Raw genomic sequence first — 20,267 nt, 5'->3', positions numbered from 1 at the left:
CAGGAGGGGGTTGCTGATGCTCGGGGTATAGAGGATTTTTATTATCCCGCGACGAGCGTCTCCACCTCGGCCAGGTCGCGCTGTCGGCCTCCCTGGGGTGTAGCTCCCGACGCGAGCACCCCCTCGTCTGGTGTCGCTGCCTTTCCACAGCTCCATCCCCTCCGTTCCGACTCCAACGCACACGACGACCAGCTCCTTCTTGCCAACTCCACCGCCCGCGAAGTCTTGACTCTCTGTTTCCGACTCTCCTACTCTCCTACTCTCCGCCTCTCGACTCCCTGGACTGACGAACACGGTCCTTTTATCAGCCCCGTAGCTTCGCCCTCTCATCTTTGACCCCCTCCCTTCGACCTTTCACCTCGCTCCCCATTGGCCCGAGAAAAAGTGGGCGTGAAGGCTTTTTGATCCATAAATTTGCATATATCGATCGCCCTGGGGCGGGGCCAGTCGCCCCTCGCTCACCGATTGGACGGCAAAAAGTGGGCGTGTGTCGTTTTTGATCCGTTTTTGAAGCACAAAATCCGTGATTTTGTACACGCTGTTCGGCGCGCGCCCTGCACGAGTCCAACACCGGTACCCACAGCGGGGCAAGAACGGTGGCAATGCGACGGTTGCGAGGTGTGACGGGAAGGTCGTGGCGGTTGTGGTGAAGCGGCGTTGTGGTTGGTGGTTGATGTTGTGGTTGTGGTGGTAACATGGCGGTTGGTCCAAAATAAAGATAGCAAAAAAAAAACGGCTATCCTGAAGAGTCGCAGCACGCATGAATGACATGTATTCCCACTAGACAACGGGTTTGGGCCTAACTACACATGTACTTACCGAGATACCTCACCTAAGGGACCTGAATGGTGGTTTGCGAATTTGGTAACCACAACAATATCTTCCCAGTCTGGGAGAAGCAGACTGACTTTTAAACCTACATACCTTATAAATTTATCAAAAATGTCCAAAAGAGTTGACATTTGACATCATTCTAGCAATCTGTGCGTTTTTCTGTGCCAGGAAAGGATTAACATGTCTGGATTTGAAATATATGTTACAACCATTCAACCAGGTCAGGCTGGGCTGTATGAAGGCTGAAGATAAGCTTCATCTTGAGGATGTCAAGACCTGACAAAGTTGGAACCAGCATCTGAAAATAAAATAAAATACTATCTCACTGAACACTACATAAAGAACTAAAATTCTCCATGTATTTCAGAGATCTGGAGCAAGTCAGTATTCAGATCCCTCCAAATGCATATGTTGGTGTTTGTATTTCTTTATGTTGTTTGTTAAAAAAAATGTTCAATTGTATAGTTGACTTAGAAAATTCTTTTACATAAGCACCAACAAAGATTGGCTTGGTTTTAGGCCATAACAATTCTAACCAGATAACTTTGAATTGAATTAGAGTCCTGAAGATTGTTTCTAACATAGGCATATACTCCTTCCCCACTTCTAGATATACATCTTGTTGGAGTCGTGTGGAGAAATTTTTGATCATAAATTCTTCACCCGAAGCAGAGTCATCCAACAAAGTTTCAGAGATGGAGATTACAGCACCATCAGCATCCAGAACTACATACATCAATTCCGAAAATTCGAGTAATAAGGACCAGGCATCAACATGAACGAAGACCTTTTTACCCTTTCATCCCGCTGCACATGAAGCGAAAAATCGGGCTAAGCAAATAGTTCACATCTGTCTGTGTCTGTCTATCTGTCTGTCTGTCTGCAGATGTCAGTCTATGATCGAGGAACAACTCAATTTCAATTTAATGTTATATTTTGAACACTGGGGAACACAAACTGGAACAAACCTGTAGTTTAGCAGTTCTTTGGCTCTGTATTTAGAAAATTTCACAGAATCTCGTTCTGAGTGAGCATGCACACAGAGGAGCAAGGTAATTGGTTTACTCTGTCTGCCTAACAGTCAAACAAAATTGAAAAGCATTCCAAACAGGAGACTTACTGTTTTTAGGGACATCATAAAAGGACACAAACAAAATGCACGAATAAACAATTTAACGTATTACATAACGTGGTGTAAAAGGCAATGCATCAACGCTGGTAAACTTCCGGGATTTTTTTTTGGTCCAAGACCTTCAAAATATTAATTTCATTTGAATTAAATTATATATTTCAACACTGGAGAACACAAAGTCTTTTTAGCACATTCAAAAACCTCCAGTTACCAAGACTTCAACAAAATTTACCAAAAGTTACCAAGACTGTTCAGTTGTCTTACCCTTCCTCCCGCCCTTGGTTTACTGAAGCTTGTGGCGAGGCAGTTGTCCTGAAACAACTTGCCTTTGCCTCATGGAAAGCAAACCCAACTGAGGGCAATCTCAGTTCTTTCCACAAAGCTCGGAACAAGTGTGTAGCTACCCTCAGGAGAGCCAGAAAACAACATCTTTCTCATCTCAAGTCTGAACTCTCAAACCTCTCTCCCTCCTCAAAATCCTGGTGGCGTTTAATCAAATCTGTTTCTGGTGTATGTTCCCCCTCCATCCCCTCCCTTACCTCAAATGGCCGCACTGCTGATTCCACACGTGATAAAGCTGAATGTCTAAACTCGGTGTTTGCAGCTAAATCTTGTGTCCCAAACCCATCACTATCTCTACCCACTTTACCCAGTCGCACCCAACTGTCCCTGGACTCTGTATCCTTTTCTCCTGACAAGGTGGAGAGCTTGCTTTCAAACCTCGAGTCAGATTCTGCAACCGGTCCAGACGGCATCAGCCCACGTGTCCTCAAAGCCTGCTCTTCTGCTCTTGCTCACCCTCTCTCTGTTCTATTCACCCTCTCATTTTCCCAAGGTCATCTGCCATCTGCTTGGAAATCTGCTAACATCACTGCCCTGCATAAAAAGGTGCAAAAACAGATCCCTGTAACTATAGACCAATCAGCCTTCTCCCAATCATCAGCAAGGTTATGGAATCCATCATCGCTTCAGACATGAAATCCTTCCTCTTCTCCAATGGCTTGATTTCCAATCATCAATTTGGTTTCAGACCAGGTCACTCTACCCTAGATATGCTGCTACTGCTCTCCCATCAATGGATGGAGGTCCTCAATGCCAGACAGGAAATCCGAGCCGTATCCCTGGACATATCACGTGCTTTTGACACAGTCTGGCACCCTGCCCTACTCACCAAACTCTCTTCCCATGGTATTCAAGGCCATCTCCACTCATGGCTCGCAGACTTCCTCTCCTGTCGCAGTCAACGTGTGGCCCTAAATGGAGTTCTTTCATCCCCTCTTCCTGTGCAGGCTGGAGTTCCTCAAGGTAGCGTTCTGGGCCCTGTTCTTTTTCTGGTTTTCATCAATGATCTCTCGGACTCTCTGGAAAATCCTCTATTTCTCTTTGCCGATGACTCCACCCTCTGCCGTACCATCTGTCATCCCTCAGACCGGCAAGCAGCAGCTTCTTCGCTCACTGCAGATCTGGATAAAATCACAAACTGGTCCAACACGTGGAACATGTCTTTCAATCCAGACAAATCTCACACTCTCACTATGTCTCTTCGAAAGGACCGTTTACAAAACCCCCCATCCACTTTCTCAACAATCCTCTGGAAGAAGTCTTTTCTTTCAAGCTTCTGGGTCTCACTATCTGCCATGACCTTTCCTGGGAAAGTCACATTTCCAACCTTGCCTCAAAAGCCAGTCGCCGACTGGGAATCCTCCGTCGTGCAAAGTCCTTCCTCGGCCCTCTTGAGCTCCTGACCACTTACAAAGCTTTTGTCCGTAGCCTGATGGAGTACTGCTCTCCCCTCTGGGCTGGTGCTCCTGCCTCCCACCTTTCTCGACTTCACGCTGTCGAAACCAGGGCTTTTAAGATCATTGGCATCTCCCGCAATGAAGCTGAGTCTTTGGGCCTCTCACTCAATCACCGCAGGTTGGTCGGTGGTCTTTCTGTCTTCTACCGACTCCTCTCCAGCCTTGCCCCCCCTGCTCTCTCTGCGATTTGTCCCCACCACATTTCCACAGGGCGCTCAAGGTCCGCCAACAACCCCCTTCTGGTAAAACTACCAAAAATCACGAATCACTGCTCATCTTCACTCTTTCATTCCTCTTTTTTCCCGCCTTTGGAATAAACTTCCTCACTCTATTCTTTCCCATTCTTCCCTCCAGGCTTTCAAAACAGCTGTTCACCACCACCTCTTATCTTCCCCCATCCAAATCCTCGATCTTTTCTACCCCCCATAATCCACCCAAGCCCACTTCCTTCAATTCTCCTGCTTTCCTTCCTGAAAGTCCCTTTAATGTCCATCTTCCCCTCGCCATGTTCCCCGTCCCATCCCCATCCCTCTCCCTTCCACATTTCACCTGTGTCTGTTCCCCAATGTTTTGTCCCTTCCACTCCCGCCCCTCTTGTCTCATGCCTCATTGCTGTGAGTTGTGTGTTAGCTCTCATACGAGCCTTGACCAAGGTATACAAAAAAAAAAAAAAATAAAAAATAAAAAAAAAAAAATGATGCCATCTCGACCAATCGGATTTGCCGCTCATGCTCTCAGTGTTGGGGAATAATCGAGATAAAACAAAATGGCGGCTCATAGGAAATATAGACAAAGCAATAGTTGAAAAGACTCTTCCCATGTCCTTTTTCTCAAAACTTTGTGTGCCTGGTGTTGGCTTAATGGTTAGGGTGGTGGGCTTTGGATCCTAGGGTCCTAGGGTCCTGAGTTCAAATCCCGCTCAGTTGTTGAATTAATACCAGGTGGGGTTAACTCGGCCTGTCATCCTAACGAGGTCGGCAAAATGAGTGCCAGCATGCTGGTATATTGCATCCTCAGCGTCAGCCGGGTGGGAGTCGTCGTCGTCTCCTCAGCGTCAGCCGGGTGGGAGTCGTCGTCGTCGTCGTCTCCTCAGCGTCAGCCGGGTGGGAGCCGTCGTCGTCGTCGTCGTCTCCTCAGCGTCAGCCGGGTGGGAGCCGTCGTCGTCGTCGTCTCCTCAGCGTCAGCCGGGTGGGAGCCGTCGTCGTCGTCGTCTCCTCAGCGTCAGCCGGGTGGGAGCCGTCGTCGTCGTCGTCTCCTCAGCGTCAGCCGGGTGGGAGCCGTCGTCGTCGTCGTCTCCTCAGCGTCAGCCGGGTGGGAGCCGTCGTCGTCGTCGTCTCCTCAGCGTCAGCCGGGTGGGAGTCGTCGTCGTCGTCGTCTCCTCAGCGTCAGCCGGGTGGGAGTCGTCGTCGTCGTCTCCTCAGCGTCAGCCGGGTGGGAGTCGTCGTCGTCGTCTCCTCAGCGTCAGCCGGGTGGGAGTCGTCGTCGTCGTCTCCTCAGCGTCAGCCGGGTGGGAGTCGTCGTCGTCGTCTCCTCAGCGTCAGCCGGGTGGGAGTCGTCGTCGTCTCCTCAGCGTCAGCCGGGTGGGAGTTGGCACTCCTTGGGTCACCATGTCAGGACCATCAACGTTCCAAGATTCTTCCCGGGTGTTGTGCTGGTTTGAAACAAAATACGAACTACCACGTTTACACAGGCGTTGCCGTCTGCCAAACGACTGCGTTCGTATGTTACAACGTTATTCCCTCACAGACTCCCTTGTAGATCTGTCCGAGCGAGCGGTTTAACCTCCCCGTGGAAGGAGGAAGTACCGAGGGCGATCAGTCCTTCTGGACAAGCGTATCCAACACAGATCCACAATAATCAGAGGACAAGCCTGGAATGTCCCTTGGAAGAAAAACACTTCTCGCCACATTTTAACCGGTTCTCTGTGTCACCCTCCACCCAGACATTGTACCCACACACTCCATGACATTATTTCGACGAACAATGCGTTAACTTATTGGTGTTCGCACCCGAACCTGTAACCAATGACGAAAAAGAACCCAGGTCAAACCCAACAGAACCAAACATTCGTCCATCGTCCACAGATATCCTTACAATCCATGTAAAAGTACATCGATGTTGAGCACCGTCTTTATCCTGTACAAGATCGTGGGAAAAAATAAATAAAATCAAGATACGCAAATGGAGCTGTCCTTCCTGACGACCATACATTGGGTAAATGGGGCGGTGTATAGGGTTACGCCGGTCACCTGTTCGCATGTGCGCTGTCGGCCTGTGTACCGGCCACCAGGAACATGGTCATCGGGAAGCCGGTGCGATCTTCACCAAGAGGGTCACGAATAACGTCAAAGCTCAGGCACGGAGCCCCTTAAACACGCAGAGAGAAAAACGAGCGCACAAGGTGAGGTAAAAAACACAAATTCCACAACTACCAAGGGGAAATCATCGCAAAACAAACACTTACTTCCGGGTACCTGTTTGCGCCTGGTGGTACATGACGTACGCAGACTCGTCCCTTTCCAACGTCTCATCCACTGCCAGCGGATCGCCAGGTAAAAAAACACGTGGGTCACAACTCGAACCTTCGGGACTCTTCTTCTCATTACCCTCGTCCTCCTCCTCCTCGTCATCCTCTTCTTCTTCATCATCATCATCATCATCTACGAATTCCTCATCTTGCTCCTCCTCATTCACATCTTCTTCACGATCTGCCTCCATCGCCTCAACGTCGCTCGCCATTTGCTCCACGGACAGAGTAAGCGGAAGGAGAAATATTCCGGGGGAAATGAATACTCCTCATACAGTTAAAATACCATTGTCTTCAACTAAACAAATATATATATATTTATATATACAAATGTTAAAGATAATAAGAGTTAAACAAGTTGTCGTCAAACGAAAAAGAAAACCGAGTGCTGAAACACTGCTATTTACTATACCCACATGGCCACCTAACAGTGTACAGAACGTAATGAAATGAGAAAACAAGGTTTGAACATATTATGTAAGATAGGTGTGTGAGTGGAGGAATCCATCCATTGGGATCATACTCTGTGCGCAGCGTTGGTGCTGCCTACTGCTGCCTACTCGGGTCACCACTCCGACGCAGGATACCAGCAAGCCGGCACTCATTTTGCCGACCTCGGAACGATGACAAGCAGAGTCAACCCCACCTGGTATTAATTCAACAGCCGAATGGTATTTGAACTCAGGATCCTAGGATCCCAAGCCCACCACCCTAACCATGAAGTCAACACCAACACCAACACCCTAACGCAACTCCAACTCGGTCTGAAGGACTTCCTCAGAGAAATATGCACCTTTGCCCTGACGGCACAAAAGACCATCTCAAGCCGCTGTCACACATTGACGTTTTAGCCAGCGTATGCCGACGTATGAAAAATTGGGCGAATACGCTGGCACACGTCGAATACGTTATGGGTAAGTTTTGTATATGTTAAGAGCACGCTGAAGCACGCTGGCATACATCGTAGTACGCCGAGCTCGTCGACAAATTTTGTGCATGCACAAAATGCATCGGTGGGAGTCGTCCACAGGATTTTGTGCTCCAGCGTGCTCTTAACGTATACAAAACTTACCCATAACGTATCCGACGTGTGCCAGCATATTCGCCAAATTTTTCATACGTCAGCATACGCTGGCTAAAACGTCAAGGTGTGACAGCGGCTTGAATTGTCGAGCAGCAGCCTTTTAATAGGCTACGCCACGTGATCGTCGGCGATACGCTGCGCGCTATGCATAGGTTAGACTATCGTTGGGCATAAGTTGTAAACGCCGGCAACACGCTCTGCATTCGTTGGTATAAGTTATCTATAAGTTATCGAAATGTTCTGTGTACGTTACTAATACATTATGCATACGTCCAACTCGTTATGAATACACTATTATATGCCCAAGACTGAAAAAAAAATAATAGTTCAGCGTACGCCAGCGTTTTAGATAAATTTTGATACGTTGCCATACGCTGGCTAAATCGTTAAGGTGTGACAGGGGCGTCACTATCATACAATTACAAGAATGAGCCAAGTAGTATCACCATTGCAATCACCAATTTACTTTACTTAAATCCAATATGTCACACAATTCACGTGCTCCTACAAAAAAAAATGGAGCCAGAACAATACACGACTTTAGAAATGACGTAATCTGTCCCAGAATGTTCAGCGCACGTGCGCAGAAATCCCTGGCACTGGGGTTAATCGGGGCAGCCGAACGTATATCATGCATATCATTCAGATAAGGCTCACATCGCTTCTAAAAGAAGCCAAAAATAATTGGAAACATACTTGCAAGAAAGGGATGTGCCTCTGTACAACAAAAGAGTTGGAGAACTTTCTGAACTAGCCCAAAACAACTAATACTAACAGCTTGCAGCTCCCATGCTCCAAACTCCCGAGGACATGGACCGACCGGCGCAAGGCCCGAAGGTTCGTAGACTGGCGCGTTCTACCCAAACCTTTGACCATTCTGCCAGTGAGTAGACTTTGAACCTTGTGGGATTAGGGATTACCTCATGTGAACATGGCAGGCTTGGTTTAATGGATGCCTACTATTGGAAGGACGATGCTGTCAGTACCCACATTCAGACTTCCCAGAGGGAGAGACTGCATCTGGTTTGATTGCGTCTTAACACTGATGGGTAGGTCTTATATGGGACTTGTCAATGCACAGGGTAAGTTTAAAATGAATCGTCCCAATTGGGACAGATGCTCGTCTCCCAACAGAGATTGGTCATAGTTGGGGTGCATTATGTGATAAAATTGATTTTCAGTTTGATTCATTGGAAAACTAGAGAGTTCATAGAACACCTTACCCCACGCTGTCTTGAGAAACAAGGACGTGGGTGGGGTCTACGAGCAGCAAATTTAATTGGTCGTGATGATGTTAAATGCCGTAATATTTTGCCTAAGTACTTCTAAACGGAAAGGTTTTAAAAGTGCGAAAAAGGCAATTTGTGTTCTGCAATGTTCAAGTATATAATTCAATATAAATAGAATAAAGATTTTTTAAGGTCAGAGAAAAAAATTCCTGGTAGTTTACCATTGTTCATGCAGCGTCTTTTACACCATATTATTTAACACGTTATATGAGTTATTCTTGCCTGTTGTTTGTGTCCTTTATGACATCCTTAAAAACAGTATGTTTCCTGTTTGGAATGCTTTTCAATTCCGTTTAACTGTCAGAGAGGCAGACATAGTATAAAAATCATCTCGCTCATTTCTGTGCATGCGTGATCGGGATGATTTCAGAGCCATAGTACTGCTAAACTACAGGTTTGTTTTCTTATTCATACTCTGATTTGTGTTCAAAATATAACATTCCATTGAAATCAAGCAGTTCTCGATCATTAACTGACGTATGTAGACAAAAGGACAGACAGACAGACAGACAGACAGAAGTTAACAAATTGGTTAACCCTGCTTTTCGCTTCATGTTCCCCAGAGTAATTAAGGGCCTGTGGGGGATGAAGGGCTTGATAGCACAACTGTATTCGCGTAGTGACAACTATGTAGGATTAACAGGTCCTGAATTGATGAAAAATGTTCCATTAGTTTTTGTTCAGTGAAAAGACCCTTAAATCATTTTAGACCCAAAAGGGATGAAAGGGTCCTAAGGGTCTGAAGTGATCTAAAGGGTCTAAGAGGTCTTTAGCGTGGAAAGAAAAAGACGTCCTCGGTGTTCGGAATCCGAGTCAATCCTTTATTCCAACCGTGACCAAACAACCTGCTCGTCTCACTTCTGGTTGCACCGCATTATCGGAAAACCCTCAATCAACCTGAGTTCATGCATATTCACATATTATAACATGAAAGGCAAGATGATGCCACTACAGTACTCCTCCTCCTAGTGCGTTAATCGAACAGAAGGTACAAACAAAATGCATAATGTTGGAGAATCAGAGATGTTGACTGTCCATGTAAAAATAATAGTCACAGCAAAGAGAAATGATCAACATCAAAATGTACTCTCATAAATATTGTGCTGGGAAGTGTACATGATGCCCAGAGTGAGTCGTTTACCACAGTAAGGATATTTTGTAGTAGGAGTCAACCTGTTGATCAGTGGGAGTGTCGCCTCTGGTGTTGAGTCAAGAAAAGCTGGCTTCAAGCGATCTATGGAGACTCACGACCACCGTTAAGATTGAGAATGAAGGTCTTCTCGGAGTGTTGTAGAACTTTGTAAGGTCCATCATATGGTTGCTGCAAGGGTTTCTTATTGTTATTCTGAACATTTTTTTTTTTACTACTTTAAGGTACATTTCTTGTGATAGCTCTTTAAATAAGGACATTCTTTTATCACTCTGTTGCATATCCCGAATAAATTTCATGTTAAATTGATTTGTGAATATGAATTCATGAAGTAAATATGCATATAATCTTCATCCTGCCTTTGCTTACGCAAAATATTTATGCATATTTAACATGAATGTGTGGGACGACATGTATGAAGAGACTTTATTTGTCATTAAAAACAGAATTTCACCGTTTTTCAGAATCTACATCCACCCTCACTACCCCTATCATGAGATCTATCTATCTATCCATTAGTCTATCCCTATTGGCCTAACACCTGACAGCAACTGAAATTTTCTCGCTGTCGAAGTACCTTCTACCATCAGAAATCAGGTCTGGCCCCTGGAATGAAGATATTTACTCTACTTTACTTTATAGTTATTACCTCCGCAACCAAAGGTGAAGGAGGTTATGTTTTCACCCCTCTCTCTATGTTTGTTTATTTGTGTTTATTTGTGTGCAGGATATCTCAAAAAATTGCAGATGTATTCGGATGAAATTTGGTGGGCAGGTTCAGTGTGTGACAAGGATGAACTGATTCGATTTTGGTGAAGATCCGGAATCCGGATCCGACTACTAGAATTTTTAAGTGATTCTTCACCATTGAGAGATAGTGCCACAAACGATATAGTACTGTATAGCATGATATTTCAAAAATCTCTTGGACCCAATATGTTCTCGTGGATCAGGTATTGCATGGTGGAGGTATGCGCTCCACCCCACCGTGTGCCCTTCTAGTTCGACAAAAAATTTACTTAATACTTAAAGGTTATTTAAATGTACTCTGATGAAGAAAGTGTTTTGTACTTTGGCAAAATAATTATTTAGGCTGTTTAATGTCCAAGTTGGTTTATTTAATGGCACAATAAACTTGTCAAGGCTGAATTGGTATCGACAGGAACAACATCATATGAGAAGAGAAACCAACGGCACCTCAGGAAAGATAAGAGACAACACCAAAGGCTGCCATGGCCTGACCCACAATAACAAAATGAGGATCAAAGAAACACTGACAGTTTGCAAAAGATATTTAAAGAGCCAGAAGTTTGCTTCAAGCAGAAGAGAGTAAAAATGTAGAAGGAACTGCTGCTGTACACTGAATTTCATGTGGTGAAATTCATTTTAAAACTGACTCAAATAGTAAAGGAGGATTAGGGGGTCCACTAAGCCTGGTGTTGGCTTCGCTACGAGGGTGGCTGGCTTGGGATCTTAGGGTCCTGAGTTTTAGCCCCGTTGGCTGCTGAATTAACACCAGGTGGGGTTGACTGAGCCTGTCATCCTTTCAAGGTCGGGGAAACGAGTACCAGTGTACTGTTATAGGGACACAGCATCAGTGACACAGCCACGCCCCCAACAAAATGAAAGCTACCCGGCAGCCAAGCTGCCATACACAAGAAAAAGAAGAAGGGGGTCCACTGTATGTGAACCCAATCCCTGACTACAAAGAACCAACTTCACCCCTCTGTATGTTGGTTGCTCTAATCTACTGGTTAATATACTCAATGAATATGCTACCCTGCTGTTATCTCGGGGATGACTTCATAGCAGGCATCTCCTTGCTGGCTGCATCAAGATGGCAGCCTTCTTAACACAATGATCAATATGAACTGACCACCATTTAACGATGAAATGCAAATTCCAAGGAATTTAAAAGATTCCACAATTTCGACTCTATTCCCATCTATAAAACGTGGTTGGATTTCAGAATCATTTTGCCGAAAGTCTGCAATAAGTTCCTTGCTTTTCACAACATTTAACTCCAGATTATTTTGAGAACAACTACAAGAACCAGTCAACTATAATATCCACTTGTTTCTGATAGTTATCCTCACTCATGTCAATAAGGCCAGCAATGGTAGTATCATCAGCAAATTTAGTAATCAAACAATTGCTAAAAGACGACTTGCAGTCATGCATGAAAAGTGAGTACAGTAAGGGAGAAAGAACACAAACCTGAGGTTTTGGGGCTTATTTGTCTATTTGGACCTCAAAATATGCTCATTCCTAGCCGATACTTGGGAAACTCCACCTGTCAATATTATGTAACCAATGAGACAATGGGAAATCTGATCATTGCAGGGTTACCGGGTTACCGGGATATCAGAATGTCCAACTGAATGTGATGGATTCCCACCTTACTATACCACAAGTAAGTTTGAATAACATGTATTTAATATATGGGTATAGAGCATATCCCTGGCTTCCTGAAAGTTGGCCAGGTTCCTGTTACTTAGGTTATTTAGTTCCCCCACATGTGCAAATTAACCAACTCCCCGTTTCAAACCCCATGTCTGAATAAGAGCCATTGCCGAGACCGAAAGGCTCTTTATGATTGCTTTTACTTGGTATGGCACAGGGAAGGCTGCCAGAGAACTCATCAATATGGTGACCTCCTGGGAAAGACTTGCCAATTAAACTTCCAATGGCCTTGCTGATGTAAATGCTGAAATGGTTACCATTCGGATGGTGGCTATGCAGAACCGCGTCCTGGACTTGCTGCTTGTAGCGCAAGGGGATATATGTGCGGTTCTAGATTATTGCAGTATATTTTTATTGCACTTATGCTTATTGTAGCTGCTCTGGTTATTGTACTATAAGATGTATTACCTCTCTGTTATCAGCTTGTTTCAAGAAAACTAGTTTTTCTGGAATGGTTTCTTGAAATATGCCTTCCCCTGCAGAGGCCAATGTTGAACAGGAATTTCAAGAGCAATGTAAAATTACAACTGAATCTATGTAATCATAGGAAGGTCAAAAGGAGGCAATGTAGAAGTAAATTTGCACATAGACACCCTTGGTTATCTGCACCCTTGCCAGATATATCCTGTTTTTTTCTTAACCTTCCTATGCAATGTAACTGCACCCTTGCTTACTTGTATGTATAAAAAGGCTCTGACTGGAGTGCCCAGTCAGAGAGATTCTGTACAGTTACTGTGTGTTACTCTCTCCATGCATGCATGAAAAAATGACACAATTCTGCTGCATTTGAAACCTGACCAAAAACGGAGTTTTCTTCGACAGTTAATGATTCCTTATGTGAATTTATCATTAATTATGATAAGAATAGGTACACCGTATCCCTGCGTGTCGTAAAAGGCGACTAAAATGGTTGGCATCAGGAAGGGCATCCGGCCATAAAAACATCGCCTCAAAAGGAAACCATGATGAGTACAACTGATGGGCAGGGTACAGCCCGAAGTACCCCGTGGGGGTCCTCACCCCCTCTCGTTAAAACTCAAGGTGGGGAACCCGATCAAAGCAAGGGAGGAAATTTTTCCATTTATGATGACCAATCGTCTGATGCCCCACGTGGAGATCGGTTTCTGAGGTTTGGAACATGGAATGTGGGGACAATGAGAGGGAGATCTGGAGAAGTGGTTGAAACATTGGTCAGAAGAAGAGTGGACATATGTTGTGTGCAGGAGACACGGTGGAAGGGAAGTGGTGTGAGAATGGTGAAGGGTAGGCAGGGGCAGAAGTACAAGTTTATGTGGCAAGGGTGCCCGGAAGGCGTGCATGGTGTTGGTGTAATGTTTTCTGAGGAGTTTGTAGACAGTGTAGTGACTGTGACTAGAGTGAGTGAAAGGTTGATGATGGTGAGAATTGTGATCGGAAATCTCTTGGTGAACGTCATCTCGGGATATGCCCCGCAGGTCGGTCGAAGCGATGAAGAGAAGAACATGTTCTGGTGTGCGATGGAGAAGTTGATGGAAAATGTGAAAGATGAGGAAGTTGTTGTGGTTGGAGGAGACTTGAATGGACATGTGGGAAGGAGTCCAGACGGTTTTGAGGGAGTCCATGAGGGTTATGGATATGGTGTGAGAAATGGAGAAGGTGAAAGGATCTTGGAGTTTGCTGATGGAGCTGATTTGTTGCTCTGTAATACTCAATTCCAGAAAGTGAATAATAAGCTTATTACATACACGTCAGGTGGGTTGACGACAACCATTGACTACCTGATGGTGCGTCAGCGAGATAGGGGAAACCTCCGGGACACAAAGGTGATCCCAGGGGAGGAGACTGTTTCGCAGCACCTCCTGGTTGTCTGCGATATAAGGGTGAAAGGTGCGCGGAGAATTCGGCGGGTGAAGTACCAACCGAGGATGAAGGTGTGGAGGTTGAAAGAGGCGACAGTGAAGGAAGCATTAAGAGAGAGGCTGAGTATGGTTGAAGATGATGTGGTTGAGCTTGAAAGTGGTTGGATGTCAATGAAAGCTAGTCTATTGGGAGCCGTTGGTGAGGTATGTGGATGGACAAAAGGACCACCGAGGCACTCGGAAACATAGTGGTGGGATGATGAAGTTGGAAAGACGATTGAAGAGAAGAGGAAGAAGTTCAAGGAATGGCAAAAGGCAAAGGATACGGTGGAAGAAGAGGCTGCACATAAAAGTTTGTCAGGTAGCCAAGGAGGCTGCAAAGAAAGAGGTTGCAAAGGCGCAGGAGGCCCATAGGAAAATGTTCGGAGAACGCTTGGATTCAGAGGAGGGTAAGAGAGCGGTATTCAGGATTGCAAAGCAGATAGCGAGAGAGAGATTTGATGTGACGGGGGTGAGTTGCTTGAAGGATGAAGTGCGACAAATTGTTGTGGATTCAGACGGAATTAAAGGAAGATGGAAGAGATATATGGAAAGGCTGTTGAATGTAGAAAATGAATGGGATAGAAACATCGAGAGTAACCCAGTTTTAGGACCAGCAGAGAAGATAACTGAGAAGGAAGTTGAGGAAGCTATAAGAGCAATGAAGAGTAGAAAAGCAGGAGGGCCGACGGGAGTTGTGGGAGATATGTTGAAGGCAGCGGGAAGTTGGGGGTGTGAAGAGAATGACAGAGATCTGTAATCTGGTGGTGAAAGAAGGCCGCATTCCAGTGGATTGGGAACTGAGTACCCTCGTCCCTCTGTACAAGGGGAAAGGTTGACCCTCTGGACTGTGGCTCCTATAGAGCAATAAAGTTATTGGAGCATGGAATGAAGGTATTGGAAAGGGTGTTGGAGAAGAGGATAAGGAAGAAGGTAAAGATTGATGAAATGCAGTTTGGATTTATGCCAGGAAGAGGAACGACAGATGCAATTTTTATTGTCAGGCAGTTGCAGGAGAAGTACATGGAGAAGAGGAAGAAGTTGTTTTTTGGGTTTGTTGATCTGGAGAAAGCATTTGATAGGGTCCCACGTGAAGTTATGACATGGGCATTGAGGAAGTTCGGAGTGGAGGAATGGTTGATCAGAGTCGTGATGGCAATGTACGAGAGAGCGCGCACAGCTGTAAGGACGAAGGATGGGAACAGTGGTGAGTTTGAAGTGAAGGTGGGAGTGCACCAGGGGTCGGTACTAACTCCACTTGTATTTGTAGTTGTGATGGAGGTGCTGGCTCGGACGGTAAAGGAGGGTTTACCATGGGAGCTGCTGTATGCAGATGATCTGGTGTTGATTGCAGAGAGTATGGATGGACTGAAGGAGAAGATGAACAAGTGGAAGGAATGTACGGAGGCAAAAGGTTTGAAGGTGAATATCGGAAAGACGAAGGTGATGGCAAGTGGTAAAGCATGTGGTGAGGTGGAAAGAACTGGGAAGTGGCCGTGTGCTGTGTGCAGGAAGGGTGTCGGAGTGAACTCCATTCAGTGTACAATGTGTGCTGAATGGGTTCATCGAAAATGTAGTGGGGTGAGAGGGTCATTAACCAGTGTGGCAGCTACATTCAAGTGTAAGGTGTGCATCGAGGGAGCAGCAGATGAAGGGATTGTTGAGTTGGATCTTGGAGATGGTGTGAAGCTGGAAGGGGTGAAAACATTTTGCTATCTCGGAGACATGCTGAATGGAGAAGGTGGATCAGACTCTTCGACGGTTGCAGGAGTGAGATGTGCATGGAAGAAGTTACGGGAACTGAGTGGCGTGCTGACAAAGAGGGGAGTGTCGTTGAAGCTGAAGGGAAAGGTGTATGCTTCATGTGTGAGGAGTACGATGATTTATGGGAGTGACACATGGGTACTGAACATGGAGCAGCAACAAAGTCTGGAAAGGGTGGAAATGCGAATGGTTCGGTGGATGTGTGGAGTATCGTTGAGAGAGAGGAAGACAAATGATGACTTGCGGAAGATGATGGGAATAGAGTCTGTGATGGAGGTTGTGAAGAGAAACAGGTTGAGATGGTTGGGTCATGTGTTGAGGAAGGATGAAAGTGACTGGGTGAGAGGAGTGTTGGAAATGAGTGTAGTCGGAAGTAGAGGACGGGGAAGACCGAGAAAAACTTGGCTAAATGTGGTGGAAGAAGAAATGTGGGCAAGGGGATTAAGAAGGGGAGATGCAGAAAACAGGGTAAAGTGGAGAAGATTGTCATGGGGCCTGCAAGGCTAACCCCCGCTTTAGCGGGGAAAATGGCCTTTAAATGCTTGTGTGTGTGTGTGTGTGTGTGTGTGTGTGTGTGTGTGTGTGTGTGTGTGTGTGTGTGTGTGTGTGTGTGTGTGTGTGTGTGTGTGTGTGTGTGTGTGTGATAGTATGTACTTACAAAACTGATGTATACAGTGATTCGTAGCTATGATGAACAGGCATTCAATATGTGTGTGCAAAGTGAAAAAAAAACTTTATCGTTAAGAAATCGTTGCGGCCTGTTCCAAGTCAAGGCATGGTTGAGCAGGCCAAAAAACATGGCGGCTTCAGAGTCCAGTGAGGTTACTCAGGAAACACTTTAAGACCCAAGAGAGCACGGTGGCTGAGGATCACCTGATGAAGGATATAATTATCTTCAAAAGCGGTGTTTTAATTAACCCAAACACCCAATTTTCACTCTTCCACTTCCTTGGAGTTTTCTTCATATGCATGCAAACTTTCAGGCTCCTAGGTTTAATGGTTTTGGAGTTATGGAGGACACACACACACACACAAACACACACACACACACACACACACACACACACACACACACACACACACACACAAACACACACACACAAACACACACACACACACACACACACACACATTGACATTTATTGGTATAGATAAAGCAACCAGGTTATAATTTGGGTACAAGGCTGTGCCTGAGAGCTTACGAATCCACATCCATCGCTCTGGCCCAGTTCACCAGTAGTCCAGTCAAAATAAGGTTGGAGGTCACACTAATTGCAAGAAAAATGAAACCACTTTTATTTGTCTGCTTTAAGTACATGTAATAACATATTAAAAATTCCAAGAAGTTCCTGGTGTGGAACATAGATTTCTGGGGGTGTCCAAAATCTGGCATATATAGGGACCTGGCGAAATTGGGTCATAGGTTACAAACACTAGGATAGGTCAAAGTTCAATCATCTACGTTGAATTTTACTATTAATATTTATTGTTAAGGTCACATTTGATATTTAAATGTCCTTTAAACCATGCCCATGGTCAAACTGAGGACCAGCCTGCTACCCCCCCCCCCACCCCCCCCGCCAACCCCACACACGCACATAGGTACGGCCTAATTTAGATAAGGATACCTTTTCCTTACTCGGCATTGTTGCAAACATTAAAAAGTATCATCAGTCATTTTGTTACCTTGGTCACTCATGTTCTCACATACACCTATGCATTCCCCACATGCTGGATTACAGGGCAGTCCTTGTTGCCGACACCCGCAGTGCTTGGTTTGGCAGCCAGATTTGCAGCGGCATCTAACTACTTTTCGCAGTTCTTCTGGTGCGAAATCCAAGTCACTTGCCACTGGAAATAATGTTTCTCCTTGCACCCTCCAACCCCATGTCTCTGAATTAAGTTCTTCTCCTTTCCATGTCTGCACCTGATGATATACGCGCAAGGAGTGATACTTGGCAGCTGTCCGAGTTGGAGGTAGGGATTTTGGGTGGACCACTTGTTTTTTGGTGGCCAGAAGTTCAAGGTACTTTTGATGGCAAAGTATGTCCAAGTTCCTTGTGACCCCCAGATTTGCTTTGAATATGCACATCAGAGCTTTTTCACCTGGTTCTGCAATTCCTTCGTTTGATCTTCCCGGATCATTGAAAACTTCAGCTGCCTTGACAAAAGATGGACTGTTCTTTGCCAATGAAAGAACTACAGCTTTTCCATGACCAAACAACCTTGAAGTAGTATCACATCCGAGAACAGCATGAAGAAACAAGATGTTTCTGCAAACTTTCTCACCTAGAGTCTTTTTCAGCTTCTTGACATCAAGGTATCGGATGGCAGAACCTGCTTTAGCCTGGGGCTGGAAATATATATTCATGTGCTTCTTAGTTGTGTAATGGATAAGCAAAACCAGGAGATCTGTGTCGCTGCCAACCAGAATGGTCCGACCTTTCTTGGCCACTACCAGTGCCGTCTTCACTCTCAAAAGATCAGCATCTCCTTTTGCATGATGAACATCACAGCCGGCCATTTCAAGATGCTTTCCAAGGAGATTTATGAAACGTTGCTTATTCTCTTTGTTTGACAGGAATTCATCCTTTTTCATTTGAAGAGGCATGTTTTCATGAAACTGAACTCCTTGGGCCTGTTTGGTACCAATGCGTCTTCTGTGAGTCCCATCCTTTGGAGTTGGACCACTCTGGTAACCATCAAACACTATGACTGGGTTTCCATACCTTTTGACATGAGCAACATAATTTTGGCAGATAGCATTGTATGTCTTCCCAGTTTCCCATGGTATCTTGTGCAGAAGAGCTCCACCATCAAGGACAAATTGGAATGTTGCAATCTCCATGTGCGTCTGTTAATCAGAAGGATCCCCAGCAAGGTCCCATAGAGCGTTAGCAAGCGCTGGCTTATTAGCTCTCAAGAGTTCATTCCTTTTTTCAAACAGAGCAGGGGGATAGCCACAGAGTTCATAGCCAAATGCGTCCTGAATACTTTCCTTCTGTGTGCTGACCATCACAAGCCTCTGAAACAGGAGAAGAGGATCAATCCTCACCATCGATGGAGATTTTGGACTTCGAATCCATTGCGACTGCCTGGTCTTTCTTCTTAAATGTGTACTTCAAAACTTGTTTTCCTTCCATGTCCCTGAAAATTTTACTGCCAATATCCTCTGCTCTGTCGACATTCACATTGTCTGTTGCAATAACACCATTTACTATATTTCTGAGAGTTTCAGCATTTCCAAAAGGAGACTTGTCCTCAATGAATGTGAGTAGCTTGTTCACATCATTGGCATCCCTCTTCTTACGTGCCATGGAAAGGTCCTTATGTTGCTCCTCGTTGCTTGTATGCACCTATCTCTCATAGTTTCGGAGATAAAAAATTAGGGAAAAGTGGCTTTCCGGCCGACCTGCTAACCACTGGCAATGGGTGATCCAAGATGGCGGAATTGTCTTCAAGATCGTAACGCCACACCGCCTCCATACTATTATTCCTCCAAGGTTTACACGATATTTTCCTGAGAGAACACCTCAGAAAACATGGGAATAGACACCAAGTTGAATGGAATAGGGGAAGAAATGGCCAAATTACACAGTTTTTTTTAATACCGCATACTTGCCTGAAAAAGATTAAAAAGTCGCAATCATCCTAAAAACTCACCATGTTCCATACCTTCATTTACTTGGAATTTTTAGTCATTGATAAGGTAGAGCTGGAGGAACATAAAACAAGTGGTTTCATTTTTCTTGCAATTAGGATGAGGTTTGCCCCCATTTTGGCTTATTTTGACTGGACTAAGACCCCTCTCACATGCCACAACACATCCTGTGTCTTGTCTATATCACTTGTTGTATTGTATATTTGCATTGCACATTTTATATTTGCATTATTACACAGTGAACAGCTATCTTGAAGACCTGGAGGGAAGAATAAATTTTAAAGAATGGGGAAGTTGGTTCCACAGGCAGGAAAAAAAAGAGGAACTAATGAGTGGAGGTGAGCAGCGATTCTGGATTTTGGGAGTTTCACAAGAAGAGGGCTTCTGGTGGACCACATATGACCTGCAAAGACCTGGGGGGAACAATGCACGGAAAGAGCAGAGGGTGCAAGACCAGAAAGAAGGCGGTAAACGACAGAGACCACCAACCTGTCTGCAATGTGAAAGTCATAGGCCCATGGACTCGGCAACATCTTCAGAGATTCCATTGATCCAGAAGGCCTTGGATTCCTTCCACTGTATCAAGCTGAGCAAGGTGTGAGGCAGAGGCACCAGCCCACTCTATAAGCCAGTACTGTTACCATGCATGAGTGTGGCACACTTTTGGCAGGCGGCTGTTGGGAAACG

At 45.2% G+C, this 20,267-nt stretch overlaps 1 protein-coding gene and 1 pseudogene across 3 annotated transcripts in view; both read right to left on the bottom strand.

Moving 5' to 3' along the window:
- GRWD1 (glutamate rich WD repeat containing 1) overlaps positions 1 to 6,545 on the bottom strand; it is a 35,684-nt gene extending 29,139 nt beyond the window's left edge. Inside the window, exons 1-2 of one of the 2 annotated variants that reach the window (XM_085884618.1) lie at positions 6,240 to 6,545; positions 6,015 to 6,132 (exon numbers count right to left, since the gene is read on the bottom strand). In XM_085884618.1, coding sequence (XP_085740744.1) covers positions 6,015 to 6,132; positions 6,240 to 6,504 — 383 coding nt within the window. In that variant the 5' untranslated portion in view covers positions 6,505 to 6,545. Of the gene's footprint in view, positions 1 to 6,014; positions 6,133 to 6,229 lie in introns of both variants that reach the window. The other variant, XM_085884619.1, reaches the window with a different exon arrangement.
- Positions 6,546 to 7,203: 658 nt separating this feature from the next.
- LOC147024571 (cytochrome P450 2J2-like) overlaps positions 7,204 to 20,267 on the bottom strand; it is a 94,966-nt pseudogene continuing 81,902 nt past the window's right edge. The window contains exon 11 of the transcript XR_015059654.1: positions 7,204 to 9,986. The product of XR_015059654.1 is annotated as a cytochrome P450 2J2-like (transcript). The remainder of the gene's footprint in view (positions 9,987 to 20,267) is intronic.

Source organism: Eptatretus burgeri, chromosome 6, assembly GCF_056783735.1.
Source record: "Eptatretus burgeri isolate ZD-2024b chromosome 6, Ebu_testis_v1, whole genome shotgun sequence".
Lineage (NCBI taxonomy): Eukaryota > Metazoa > Chordata > Myxini > Myxiniformes > Myxinidae > Eptatretus > Eptatretus burgeri.
This window is presented reverse-complemented; position numbering and strand designations above follow the sequence as displayed.